At 39.0% G+C, this 15,057-nt stretch overlaps 1 protein-coding gene across 1 annotated transcript in view; it reads left to right on the forward strand.

Annotated features, from left to right (window-relative positions):
• The window catches only part of LIFR (LIF receptor subunit alpha), a 39,763-nt gene that overhangs the window by 15,428 nt on the left and 9,278 nt on the right, over window positions 1–15,057 (forward strand). Inside the window, exons 2-6 of the mRNA XM_053448112.1 lie at window positions 8,216–8,366; window positions 10,139–10,256; window positions 11,061–11,209; window positions 12,956–13,119; window positions 14,301–14,475. Of these exons, the coding sequence (XP_053304087.1) occupies window positions 8,288–8,366; window positions 10,139–10,256; window positions 11,061–11,209; window positions 12,956–13,119; window positions 14,301–14,475 (685 nt within the window). The 5' untranslated portion in view covers window positions 8,216–8,287. The remainder of the gene's footprint in view (window positions 1–8,215; window positions 8,367–10,138; window positions 10,257–11,060; window positions 11,210–12,955; window positions 13,120–14,300; window positions 14,476–15,057) is intronic.

The raw sequence follows: 15,057 nt of genomic DNA on the forward strand, positions 1-15,057 counted from the left end.
GGATTGTGTGGCGCAGAACGTGATACGTGTAATTCCGGTGATTAATCACTTTACAGCAGAACAGTGGAACGGCCTTCCAGCAGAAGCGGAAGAGGCTAATACAGTGAGGCAATTTAAACATGTATGGGATAGGCATAATGTGCCCCTAATTACCCCCCTTTAAAACACGAATCACTCTGGCCATTTAAAATAATAGTGTTAGTGTGTAATTTTATATATGTATAGTGCTAGCCATTGTGTGTGCATGAATGTTAGCATGGGTTACTGTAAGGTGTTGCTGTTGGTGAGCATAAGATGTTAGTGTGTTTGTTACTGTATGGTGTTAGTGCGTAAATTAAGTTAGTGTATGGCAATAAAAAAGAAAGAAGGAGAAAAAAATGTTGGCTCCTTACTAAGATGGGCTTCTTTCACATTTTACTCCTCAGGTCTCAAGTTAAGATTCTTACTTTGTTCTAATAGCATTCGGCATGGCTCATTTCTCTTCATGCTTTACTCGTTGTAGGGAACATATGTGCAAATATACTTACTAAGTATTCGAAGATAGCAGGGCTTGGTGTGGTGATCACTAAACTGGGATTTTGCAGTCGCTTGCGGTTTTTGTGTGCATATTTGAGTCAATTTTGTATGGGGTCTAATGGGGTTTACCACATGTGCATGCATTTTTTAGCAATTTTTTTATATACTTAATTAATTTCAAGTCACAGCTTGAAACAAAAATTGTAAAAAAAAAAAAAAAAAAAAATGTTGAATCCTTTCTCTGTGTGCTGTAGATCAGCCTATAAAATGTAATTCAGATTAAAAAATAAATAGTAAAATAAAAAAATAATCTGGATGTTGACTTTTTTTTTTGTTTTGTTATAGAAACTTTTCCCACGGGAAATAAAACAATATGATTCTGAACATCTGTGTGCATGGGAACAGATGTGATTCTGGGACCCGAGTTGGGGTAAAAAATAATTAAATATAAATAATCTCTTGTGTAACTGGTGCTTTCTGCGAGCTGGAAAATAAATATATAATAATCTGATACATAACCGGACTGGGAATTAAAATTGACCCTGGTGCTTTAAGGCCGGCAGCCGATAAATGATGTGCAGCTGCTGGCTTGATGCACGCGGCCACACGCTAAGCTCATGCATTCTTGCATCTGCATGTATCCTGCTTGCTGCATGAACAGCAAGCAAAGTATGTGGAAGGTGATATTTTTCAAAAGGGTTTATTTTTCTATTTTTCCATCTTGAATGCAGACTCAAGGGTTGCCCAAGAAAACAACAGATATCCAGATAGACAATGTGATATTTTATGGACAAGAAGCTCATTTTTATCCCCTTAAGGACCGGGCTCATTTTTCGTTTTCTACCCTGTGGGACCGAGGCTGTTTTGACACTTTTGTGGTGCTTGTGTTCAGGTGTAATTTTCTCCTCACCCATTTAGTGTACCCACATAAGTTATATATTGTTTTTTTCAGGACAAGATGGGCTTTCTTCAGATACCATTATTTTGATCGTATCATCTTATTTACTATAAAAAAAATAAAAAAACATGGTGAAAAATTGAAAAAAATACACATTTTATGACTTTTATTTGAAAAATCTTTTACTCACCTAAAAAAGCAAGTAAAAAAACTAGCTAAATATATTCTACTACTTGTCCTGAGTTTAGAAATACCCAATGTTTTTATGTTTTTTTGCTGTTTTTTGTACGTTATAGGGCAATAAGTACAAGCAGCATTTTATGATTTCCAAATCTTTTTTAACAAATCTGGTCAGTCTGCCTACATCTCCTCTTTGGAACATCTTTGAAGCCGGTTAACTCAATTTAACCCATTCAAACCATATATTTTTGAAAACTAGACACCCCAGGGTATTCCAAATGCTGTTATTTTAACCCTTTCCATGCACCAATTATACAACTACACTTTGTCAAACTTTGTAATAGTAATTTTTTTTATTTTTTTTTCCACACAAATTGTACTTTAGTTATAGATATACAGGTCCTGGTATATGCCATTGTCAAACAACACCCCAATGTGTGTTCAGGAACATCTCCTGAGTACAGCGATACCCCACATGCATGGGTTTGTCAGATTGTTTGGCTGGTAAAAGGCTACTTTTGGGGCATGCGTAATTCAGGTGGTCATTTGGTCATTCTGCCTCCATCTCCTCTTTGGAATATCTTTGAAGCCGGTTAACTCAATTTAACCCATTCAAACCATATATTTTGGAAAACTAGACACCCCAGGGTATTCCGAATGCTGTTATTTTAACCCTTTCCATGCACCAATTATAGAACTACACTTTGTCAAACTTTGTAATAGTAATTTTTTTCACACAAATTGTACTTTAGTTATAGATATACAGGTTCTGGTATATGTCACTGTCAAACAACCCCCCAATATGTGTTCAGGAACATCTCCTGAGTGCAGTGATACCCGACATGCATGGGTTTGTCGGGTTGTTTCAGATTTAAAATGCCACATTTGGGAAGTGCGCTTTTTTTCTCCATTTTGGTCAGTCTGTACCTATGCCCTATCTGTGAGCTAGGCCACTCCAATTTACCCCATCAGCCATTTTTTTATATATTAGACACCCCTTGGGTATTTGAAGTGCTTTTATTTTAACTCTTTGAGATTTTTGAGAAATTTTAGCACTTGCTCAAAATAATAAACTTTTTTTTTTTATTTTTTTTATACTTTTTTTATATTTTTTTTTACACATTTTGCTGGTACTGGATGGTTCATCTAGTGACATCACTGCATAATTATTTTTAAATGTTAGCACATTTTTTATTTTATTTTTTCCATTTTTTTTTTTTTTTTTTTGAATATTTTACTAATCACATAGTGATTAGAAAGCTGGGCTCCATTGACTTGCATGGTTGAATGCAGTACCTGTATTCAACCAGCAAGTGGAGCCAGTTCTCTAGAGGGTCTGGAGACCATCTAGCAAACTTTTTCTTGTTTGTTTTTTTTACAGAGCGGCGGCCATCTTACTTGATGGCGAAGATCACCGGCAGCTGCGGCTGTGACCGCTCTCCGGAGCGGTCACAGCCCACCTAAAGGTAAGTGTTTGGTGTCGCTGGATGCCTCCTGATCGAGGCATTCCAGCGACACCATTTACGTTTAGGAGGCGATCGTTGATCGCCTCCTAAACGCTTTTAAAACGGGCGTCCGCCGCCATACAATGTATGGCGGCTGTTGACGCCCCGGGGAGGGGCCAGACATGGCCCCCGATGCCGATCTCGGCCTTGCTGAATGCCTCGACATCGAGGCATTGCAGCAAGGCCGTTTAAGCGAAGAAAGTGATCCTTGATCACTTTCTAAGCTTATTTAACTTTTTGACGGTTCAGGACCGTCAAAGGTCATTTAGTGACCTTCTTGTCATGACGGTCCTGAACCGGCAAAGGTCGCGAAGGGGTTAAAAACTGGGAAATAATAATAAATCCATTTTCAAGGTGTTAGCACAGCTTAGATCTTTACAGTTTGACTTTAATGGCAACTTAGTATTTTTAAATGTTACTGAATTTAAGACTATATTACAGTTTTACTGACCAACAAAACTGTCCTGCTCTCAAATATAATTATATATTGTGGTTGGCGGCCCTGTATGTACATTTTTGAAATTGCTTATGAGCTAAAATTGTTTTGTTATCTAGAATCAACATATAAAAGTCACGTAAAATGATACCAGTTGCCTGCGGATACAGCCTGGAGCGTTTTTGTTTTAACATCCTGACTTGTAAGGTGACAATCGGCAGAGGTCTGGATGCTGCCGCTAGATCAGAACAGGAAATGCTAGGGCGCCTTGGGCGTCGCAAACTGGTAACGCAAGCCCACGCGCATGAACCTGGAACAGCATATATTGCCTTTATTAAATGCCGTACTCGTGTCTTCAGCCCCCTTGCCCTCTATGCATATGTTCATTCAGACCATTACTGGCTCTAGGACTCGTCTTACTTCTGCACTATAACCATTCAGCCCATCTAGTCGGTCCACTCCTTAGATTTGCGATAACCTTATGCCCTTCCATGTTTTAGTTCCTTTACTGCATTTACCTCTACCACTTCAGCTGGAGGCTGTTCCACCAGTCTACTACCCTCTCATTAGAGTAAAACTTTCTTACATGACATTGAAGCCTCGAACAGTCTAGTTTTAGATTATGATCTCAGATGTCCTTCAACACTTTGTAAGGTCTCTTACTCCTCAGTGCGGCCAGAAGAAATGTCCCCAGTGTAGATACAAACACGGCAATGATATTTGGGTGGATTTGCCTCTATTCCAAGCTATTAACATATTCAAACCTATTTTTATATTTTATGTAGCTTTTTATATTTTATATATAGTTTATAAAGTTTTTTTTATGTTTTATATAGTTTATTTCCTCCATAGAACTATAACATAGAATTTGGGAAAAGCGACAAATCCGCTTTTAAGATGAATTATATCGCACCTTTCTAGCGCGATGGACTCGCCTACTTTAAATTGTTCCTTCGTATCTTATGAAAACTTTTAGCAAAGGATTAAAGTCCTTAAGAACCGTGCTTTAGATGGGTGTATCAGCGGATTAGCAGGACATATTTATAAGGTGAATCAATCTTTCTTGTACTGTATGTGTCTATATGAAGTGTTTTCACTTCACGTGGTTAAGCTGAGCGGAACATTCTTAGAATTGACAAATAATCAATGCTTGGAAGAGTTTGATGCTTTTAAGACTTATTATTATGTCATCATAGGCATTGTGTGCTCCAAAACCTATTAAAATATTGGGTTACTTCTTTTTTTTTCTTCTTTCTTTCCCCGTGGGATGCTTGTGTTTCCCCAGGTGATGAAAATGATTTTTTTTTTTTGAGCGAGCGTGAGATAAACGCACCTCCTGTTCTGCAGCTCTTCGTGTTTCCGTGTTGGAATCCTGTATTATATAAACAGAAGGCGCTGTTTGTCTGTTTTATAAGTAAGACCTTTGTGTGCTAGTAAAGGAAGCAAAGGTCTGTGGTACGCAGGTGACACGCAGTTGGCAACGATACGACGCCAGTGTATTCACTTTCTTCTATATGTGCCACCGGGCAGCATGTGCCAGCGTCTGTACGGTCTGCGTAGGATGACAGCCCAGGGCTGCGCTACCAGGAAGCCGGGACTGCATGGTTTGGCCAAACATGGAGTAAAGGCTGCAGACATATGTGCCCAAGAGGATTATTCTCTACGTTACATGTTTCTTGGCATGTTTCCATCTTGGCTGTTTATCAAAAAACAGCGTTAGCAGCCCTGGGTGTGTGTGGTACCAGGAGATGTGGAAAAACACAGAGTGTTATTGAGACCGATATGGTGGTGGGACAACAGAGGCGCACGCTCATCAGCATCCCCAGCGTATAATCTGTTGACTGTTTGTGTCAGCGCGCCATGGAATGGTGGTCAACGGCAGGGCATGGATTTCGTGTAATCCCTTAACACGTTAACATATACAATATTTGCAGTCATGTCCATCATGAGACGGGCTAACGGCGTCCATCACCGTGATTTGCGTGGTAACCTGCTAATTGGGCTGGGAACCCAAATGTTACGCTGTCGTAACGCTACTATAATAGAGGAGATCCCAAATTAACAAGAACGTTAAAATTAATAATGTACAATATTTAACAGTAATATGGCGCAGCCGCTAGACGTAGAAGATGCAGCAGGTCCTGCCCGTGCCGGCTTCCAGGAGGACCTGTGAAAAATGTACGGCCGTGAATATTACAGAAAGTAAATGCAGAATTACTAGTTTGTTACATAATAGCCAGATGGGTCTTTTAACTCAAACTAAGGAAATGTTTTATCTTGGGGAAGCTGAGATTTGTGGTGAAAGAGGGCAAAACCAACAAAACAATTGGCTTCCTGTTCTACACTTCTCTCCCCACTCTTACATAGACCTGGTGGAAGGGGGAGGAATAATCGCACATGCCGAGAACAAAAAAAATAACATGGTTTCTCCTAGTGCGATTCAAAGACACACACGCTCACACACACATATTAAAATATATTTTGTGTGTGCATATGATCTATATTTAGGTGTGTATGTATATATTACAAGGTGTGTGTGTGTGTGTGGTTTTTTTTTTGTACATATTTGCAGCTATCTCATTAATGGTGTCTTAAAATGTGCATTGCTTTCCTTGGTATTTATGCCGGGAAGGTCAAAAATTAATTTAAGCCCTAACAAACCTTTTTATTTTAAGCGAAAACAAGTATTTGGCACGATTCATGTTGGTAATGACAAAATAGTAACAGGCTAAGATTTTATGCTCCTGTCACATAACCCGATCTCTGCAATACAATGAAATGTTACTAAATATCTGCTTTATTTTCATCACTTTGGGACTAAAGCACCGGTCAGTACAAGGTGTTTGACGCTGTTTAATGGTGTTTGGACAGCTGAAAGGTTTTTTGTTTTTTTTTGCATGGATTTTACTAAAGTACAAAATAACGTATTTGTTCACTAATTGTAAGAAATGTAAATGTTCATCAGGGGAATACGCAGAATGAACCTAACTCCACGCCTATTATTGTAAGTGTAGTAATAGCGGAGGTTATGGATGAGCACAAGCGGAATTGTATCTTGGCCGCGAAGCCGAGTCTTCCTCTGGTTCATCCTTGCAGCCTCATGAGGACTCGATAAGAGAACCGGAGGAACTTGCTTCCTTCTCTTGGCTCACACTCCGTTATCGATGAGCCGAGCTAGACTTTGGGCTTTAACCCAAACCATCTTGCCCGGCTCTACAAGTCGTGAGTATGACGGAGCAATAAATAGTCAGGGCTGGCTGTGTCCCTGAATGTGTTGAGCAGGACACCAGATGTTGCTATTTCTTACATAATGCGGATGCTATCTGCCTTTCTCCTTTATTAATAAAATAAACCGGATGATAAACAGGAATTATCGGTTTTGAAGGATTCACGAGTAAACAGATCAATTACCGGCACGAGGCGTGCATTGCGGATGTGTTAGGAGTAGTTTCGTTTTCCAGTGAATGTCAATAAAATCTGCTCACGGATACTGAAGAGAAAAAATATCATCACAAATAACTTTCAATTTCAGAAGGTCTTGCTGCCTGCCAAATATCTTGTAAACTAACCCAAAAAATTGCCCAAATCTTCTTTTGGTGGACGGTTGGGGCTGGCCACCTAAATAGAGCTGTATGAGCTGTCTGGTGTTCTTGCAGAAGCGTCAAAGAACACTCTATTAAATAGTTAGGTTTTGGAATGTCGGTTATGTCCGTGGGAAGCCTGGATGATGGCAAAAACCACATTAATTCACCAAAAGCACTTGATTAAAAGTGAAGGTTAAAAACATTTAAAGTGACCAACAACTTATCAATAGGGAAGAGATAATGAAAATAATTTAGCAAATCACTGCTCTAAACAATATGAGTGTGTTTTTAATAAAAAAAATTTTTTTATTGGAAATACATATTGTTTACATTTCTTATCATTACCCACATTTTACCGTATTTAATATATTTAGATTTTGAAAATATAGTATTCTAGACAGTAAGCTTGTGAGCAGAGCCCTCTCCACCTAATGTATCGGTTTGTCTTAGCTCTTGTTTTCTCCGACCCCTTTGAATGAATGAACTGTAAGAAGCGCTGCGGAAATTGCTGGCGCTCTATAAGTAATAGTAATAATCGGAGAACGTGACAGATCCGCTTTAAATGATCCTTTTATTGGCATTGGACAATCCTGTATGTTTTTGGTTGCTTGTTGTCTTTATGACGTGGAAGCAGCTCTTGTCGTGTATTATTAGATGTGGGGTAATAGTGTCAGTATGAACACCTATGGCTTTAAGAGTTCTTAAAGATAATTCCCAGCTTTCTTCAATGCCGAGAAGGACTAAAGGCTGTTTTTGGAGCATTTGTAAAAATATTTCAATGATGATGTGCTACGAGTCATTACCGCTGATAGGAATAGCGTTTTGGCAACGGAGAGAGATTCCATATACCCTAACAGACCTCGAAAGGCATGACTTGATCTGAATTGAGCAGATCGAAAGCCGAACATGAAACCTTTTTTTTTTTTCTGCATGGCTGGGAGTAGGTGGTGATTTTGCAAACCAAGCATTAAGCATGCGAGGTCATTTGACTGTCTACTTATGTTGTTGAACTATAATATTCCTCTAATTTACGCTGAACCGCTTTGTCTGTCAGCGGATCGTTATAAAATTCCAACCCTGTATTTGTATATTCCAGGACATTTTGGCTCGGTGAGAGATGAAGTTTTTCTTCTGGCTTACATAAAATCTGACGGGACCTAAGAGGAGAATGAGGATCGAGCTGTGCTTTTGTCTTCTGGTCACCCTTTTCTCCTGTTTTCCCTGTAGTATCTACAGTCAGAACATAGGTGAGTATAATACTACCTCCCCTCTTACCTTTCAAAGTTCCATCAGTAAAGTGTTAGCAGCTTGATACCCTAAGCAACTGCCTGGTGTGACCAAGGAGCATAAATATCTAACAAAAAAAAATTGCCCAAAGTAGTGGACCGGTGCTACAAATACATTTTGCTTCCGTAGTATATTTTACCGGTTTTAAATGCTTTGATTTGAAAACACCCCGTTCATCACCTCCTTTGTATTGTCGCATAATGATAACCGTTTCTCGAAATGTAAATAATAATTAGTAGGCTCAGCTGTTTCCCTTAAACATTGCTCGGTTTAGTATGATCTCGAAGAGTTCAAGGGTCAGTCGTTAATGCAACAGAAAGAAATTATAGCTATAAACAACCATTAGAATTAAGCAAAAGTGCAAAAAAAATAAGGTAAAACAACACATTAATGGCGATAATGGACTGAGAACCGGAAGGTGATTAACCGAAGAGCAGATAACACGGAGCATTGCAGTAAATGTGTAAGGAGGGATATTTAAAAGCCTTCTTTATATGAAAGATGGAGATTGATCCAACTGCAGTGATTTGTGTATTTTTTTTAATACTGGCTCGATTATCGGACGCACCCTTAAAGTTTGGTGCTATTTGAAAGAAACATTTATTTTTAAAGAAAAAATACACTAGTGGCATAGTAAAACCAGTATTTTATCTAATGAACAGCAATACATGTATTAACATTTTTGGTATGTATTATACAGTTAGCATATGTTGCATACAAACAGAAAACCAATAGTCGTTTTAAGGTCCCCCTCCCTTAATTCATAAGGCCCCCCTCCCTTAATTCAATATGCCACTCTACCCCAAGATATGCCACTCTGTCCCCCCCAAATATGCTTTATGCCCCCAGATATGCCACTCTGCATCCCCAGCCTCCCTGTTGTCTAGTGGGGGCAGGTGGTGGACGTCTGTGCAATGCGCATAGACAACCTCTGCTGCTGCTCGCCACTTCCGCTGGAGGCTTCTATGGGCATTTGGTCCCCTGCAGGGCTGCGGGGGATCTGGATCCAAACCCTGCTGCTTGCCCGCAGCATGGCTAAATGAAAAAGAGAAAAATCCACCTGCGCTAAACCCCGATTATAGGCCGCACCCCAACTTTAAAGAGTTAAAGTGGGGGGGAAAGTGCGGCCTATAATCGTTCAAATACAGTATATAGTGTCCTTTACACTCCCCATGCACTGCCTGAGATCACGCGCGCTGAGGTGTACGCTGGAGGAGGCTCAGACTTGTTGTTCTCTCATTGAATAAGCTCCTGGGTAAATCTCTGCTCTCCTCTATTAGCTCATTGCTCCCATCGGCGGGTGCCAGACTAGTTTGAAAGGCCACCTGCTCCTGTTCCGGCGGTACCTTTTATTGGATAGGTTGCACCTGAATGTTCTTCAGTGTTATGAATGGTTTAGGAAGCTAGCTGCTAATTATGGAATATTATGGTTTCTAAAATAGATTAAAAGCGCACCTTTTTAAAGGGCTTCTTATTGGACAGCTCAGCGAATCTCCTGCCTTTATGAAGTTTCCAATATGATGTAACATCATTCATGGTATTAAAGAGATCGGAATGTTCAAGTTACGGAACCCCCCATCCTTGCCCCCCCCAGCAATGCTGACTTTAAGTTAGATATGTAACATGCAGGGTTATTCAGTGTGTAGCAGAAGATCTGAGATTTTGATTTATTATTTATCGGTATTTTACAATATTGGGTGGCTTACCTTTTTTATTTTGGATTTCATTCTAGATCCTTCCGAATTCTTTCAGAACCTAACATGCTTAACTCACGACACAGAATATCTACTGTGCACCTGGGATACTCCACTCCCCACGGACTCAGAAGTTGTCTATCATGTTTGCTATAGGTGGGAGTTCTTTTTAATATTTGCTGATATAGTTCGCTGTTTTGGTATTTATAAAAACGGTACATTCCTCAGTTTTTTTTAAAAAAGCTTGCGAACTCATCGCATATGCCTGCCAAGTGAAGTTACTGGAAACTTTCATTAGAAGCCTTGAAATGTACTTTTACGCTTCCTACGCAATTGTATCCATGTACAGAACACACGTATTTATGACAGCGTTGTGCATCATTGTTTCAATGCATTTGTTTAGATGCTGTTATGATATTGCTATGTAAAGAACACCTGATTAGAACATGGTAAATATGATGTAACACATTTAGAGGAAGGCAAAGTCTATACTACTGTAGGCTAAATCCTAGCCAAGTCCTGCTGTCACTGCTGGTCTTAAAAAGTTGGGAGGGATCCTGAGTCTACATTAATTTGTAGAATATGGGAAACTCCTTGGATATGACCGGAAACCGCAGAGGAGGGCAGAAGGACTCGGTTCTATTAAATCCAGCATTTAGTATGTATGACATACTCCAATTTATTTATGGCCTCCAAAATCACATATCTTAGTAGACCCTGCTTCACCATTTTGACCTGATTAGAGAAGGAAACCTCATTAGAAAGCCATTTTTGTTGCTGGTCAAACACATAGTTCTTCACTTCGAACGTGATATCTGCTCATTCGGTATTTACTGTCATGTCAACACTCCCGGTGTGTTCCTCATGGCTTTTACCATCAAAACTCCATTACCAGGATTGCGTGTGTTGGCCTGTTGGCAATGACCCGGGTATAATGGTTTCTCCTTATTCTATTTCTAGTTCTTCTGAACCTCAAGTTTGTTTCCAAACCAACCAGAGCCTTCTAGAAATTGACTTTAAGGCTTTCGGGATAAATGTCATAAGGATAAAGGCCACAACAGATTTGGGTCCTGTGGAAATAACTTTGCAGAAAACTATGCACGATGTCCGTAAGTGCCATGTTTGTTTTGTGGGTTTTCTTGTCCTCTTTCACTTGGAAATATGTTTGACTTGATGAATGTCCTTCTTTCAGACATTGACTTCGATGTAACTACGCAAAGATCTTTACAAACTAGAGTAACGCCATTCATACTTTTTGTTGGCAACTACAGATTGTCATGTGACACAAAAACAGATACTGATTGGTTGTTTCCATTGAAACTGAACCGGCTTCTTCTTTTGTGAATCCTTCCTTCAGAGAATACCATTACATGATGTGGGCTTTCTGTGCTGAAAGGGACAGTTTATTGGCCCTGACAGCCCCACTATAGAATAATGTATATCAAAGTACTCTGTGTAATATGTGTTCTCCAAAGTAAATAAATAAATATAAAGCAGCTGCAGCTACCCTTGAAGCGGTCAATCAGTGACGGGAAAGTCCTCCAAATGGAATCAACAGAACTGCACGGCATATTTAACGTCTTGTTCTGGGGATGAATCTCTATGGTTTGTGATTAAGTTACCCCTTCCCTTTATTATAAGCCCTGTACGCTGTATTAAAGATAAAAATAAGGCTTCAGGACATGAAGCCAAATAATATACTTTGCCACTGATCACCTCTTCCCAAATACAGCAGATAAGAACCATTCATCATCCAATCTGCCCATTATTCATGCTTAAACAGTCATCTTATATGCAGGGTAGCCTTTTAAATTCACTCAATGCATTAACCTCTGACACTTCTGCTGGGAGGCTGATCCGCTTGCCTACCACAGGCTCGGTACATGGACTCTTATCCCCTGACCTTCTAGTAAAATTTCAACAGATGTTTAATTGTGCCAGCTGTGCTTATGTAGGTTTTACCTTAAATCCTGGCCTACTTAATAACCTCTGAGTTCATTGTAAAATTCAGACCTCATATGTTGTAAAACGTTTTTGTTTTCTTGACACTTTTGATCGCTATTGAAATTTTTTACAAGAAATGTAGTATTTTTATAGACTAAGACCTCTTCTAAACATTAAAACATTGTCGAAAGATGTGCATCTTCTGCCCTTTTTACATGTACGTTAAATAAGCCACATTAACTATTTGATGATAATAAGTGAAGTCCAACATGTGTTTTCATTACTAGTATCAAATAAAAAATGCGTTTTAAAAAATATTTGAAAATGTTACTGCTTGTTTTTTAAAACACTTAGAATTTTTGCATTTATATTTGGAGGCAGCAGCATATTAGCCATCTGTACGTGTTCTAGGTGTTATCTTAGTGCAATGTCCTACACAAACATCTTAACTCTTTCATACTGCTTTGTGGTAAATGACTCGATGGCTTAGTCTTAATTACCCAGCCAGACACGCAGGCTAATGAAAGTCTATGGAGAGGCGGACTTCATTAGCATTGCCATAAAGAATCAGCTCAGGGTGGTGTTTGAGCAACAATGGCGGCCTCCAGGTCTGCAGATAAAGGAAGTTTATTGGAACAAAAGGAGACTAAACAAGATTTTGACCTACAGCATTGGGTTTAATGCTCAAGTAAAATGTGTTTTTCCCTTGGAACATCGCCTTTAAGTTGTGATTATGTTTAGATTTATTAACAGACCTACTAAGATAAATTACAGGACATCTAATTAGAGTGAAATTGTATAAATGTAATTTTGCTTTGTTGTAAAAACATTCAGGAGAAAATTATATATGTAAATCCTTGATGAAAAATGAAATTCTAAATCCACCGAAATATAATTTTGTGTCTTAATAGCTTTTGTTCCATATGCCCCGGAGATTGTCTCTCTCACATCCAATTACCTGTCCGACACACTTTATGCTACGTGGCATTGGAATACGTCCGGTTGTCTGGACGGTGTGGAGTTGAAGTTTGAAATACAAATACTTCGTGGTGAAAACCTTGACGTTGTAACAACGGTACGTTGATACTTTTCTGGGGAAAGCGGATGGCATACAACGTTCAGCATTGATAAATGTGAAGTTACGCATTTGGCAAAAATCGAGGAATGAAATTAGTTCATATAATAGGTTGCAGGGGGCTTTGGGTGTATAATTTTGCTAAACTGTCCTGGCCAATAAGTAATAACTTATTTCAAAGAGTTCACAAAGCGTTTTATACATTCTTGGTGCAATCTGCTTTGTAATATCGGGTGTAGTTTTTGGCAAATGCTTAAAAGGAGAGCACATAGACTAAGGCGGTCTGAGAATGTAAGTGAAATATAAACACTTTTATGTAGAAGTGGTAGGAAACATTCATAGATACATCTCTTTAGACCGATAAAAGGCATGAGTAATATTGACAGGCTCGGTGCTAAGAGTGCTCTAGTGAACTATAAAGAAAGTTTAATAAAAAGGTCGCTTAAGGATTTCCACCTGGTTATAAGAAAAGAATGTCATTACCTAGGAAAGTAAAGTTGCCATAGTTTTATAGAAAGGTTTCCACAATTAATATCTAGTGCTATATTGTTTTTTAATTAAAAAAAAAATATATATATATTTTGCATTCCTTTTTTATCTGGTATTCATTTCAATGGCACTTGGTTTGCAGTATAAATATTTAGAAAGGTTTAAGTGCTATATGATTGTAAAATTAATATTTTAACTTAAATACTTGATTAAATACTTGACTTTTTTTTGCTTTTGAAATTTAAATATATGTTCGCTTAACAAATCTTAATATCAACGTACAATAAATACTTAAAATTCTTCCATATGTTTCTTTATTGAGAAAGGGGGAAATTAATCTAATCTTGCAATACAAAAACCAATATAAAATATTAATAAAAATAAAAGAGAATCTGCTGTTTGTTACAATGGCCTGACATGATTACAAATAAATGTTAAGGAAGAGGGAAGAAGAATTAATTTTAAACACATGAGGGGGCCTAACGTAATTCGAAAGAGAAATAGGATTCCCTAGAAGGAAAAATCCTAGGAAAGTAGATTATAATAAGAGACAGAAGATCACTTAGCTCACCAGAGGTACAAATAATCAAAAGCGTGTTTTTTGCTGAATAGCTCTATATATCCATGAGTCAGACTGTTACTATTTTTGTCCTGTTTTGTGACACTTACAACATGCAGCTTTTATTTTTTAGGAGTCGGTGATCAGCGTGTGCGCCCAAAATAATACTAGATTCCCATGGAGCTGGGTCTCTGACGTCCCGTTGCTCTGTACCTCCCACTCCGTACGGGTTAGGTGCTTTGTTAATGAAGAACATTACTTCGGAGACCTCAAGTGGAGCCAGTGGAGCAGAATGCGTACAGTATATGGTAAACAGGCTTTTTCAGTTATTTTTATTTTTTTTTAAGATGCGTTAGAAAAGTGTATTTGTAGAGTTTCTTCATACCGGTGACCGCTGCACAGCATTTAAGAATATCATGGAGCGATACAAATGATAAGCGTAACTAGCCCATCGTTAAAATTAGGTGCCCAAACATATTTCCCTCTGCCACCACTCCTTATATCCCCCTATCTTTTCTCTGTTTACTCTTCTCTTCCTCACATCTTATCCCCCCTCCTACTATTGTTTCCCTCTCCCTCCCCACTCCAACTCACGTGTAATTTCCTCACTTATCCTTACCTACCTCCTCCTCTGTTACACTCTCCTCACCTACCGTCTCCCCACTTTCTTCACTTCACCTTCCCTTGCCTCACATGACCTCTGCTGTCATCACTTTACTTGCCCTCTCTTCACTCGAGAAGGATCGGAGCAGAGGGGACAGGATGGGTCTTGGAGGATCAGAGAGGAGATGGAGGGGACAGGTCAGAGCAGAAGGTTGCCGGTGAGGACAGGTCAGAGCAGAAGGTTGCCGGTGAGGACAGGTCAGAGCAGAAGGTTGCCGGTGAGGACA

This window comes from Spea bombifrons, chromosome 1 (genome assembly GCF_027358695.1).
Source record: "Spea bombifrons isolate aSpeBom1 chromosome 1, aSpeBom1.2.pri, whole genome shotgun sequence".
In the NCBI taxonomy this organism is placed as follows: domain Eukaryota; kingdom Metazoa; phylum Chordata; class Amphibia; order Anura; family Pelobatidae; genus Spea; species Spea bombifrons.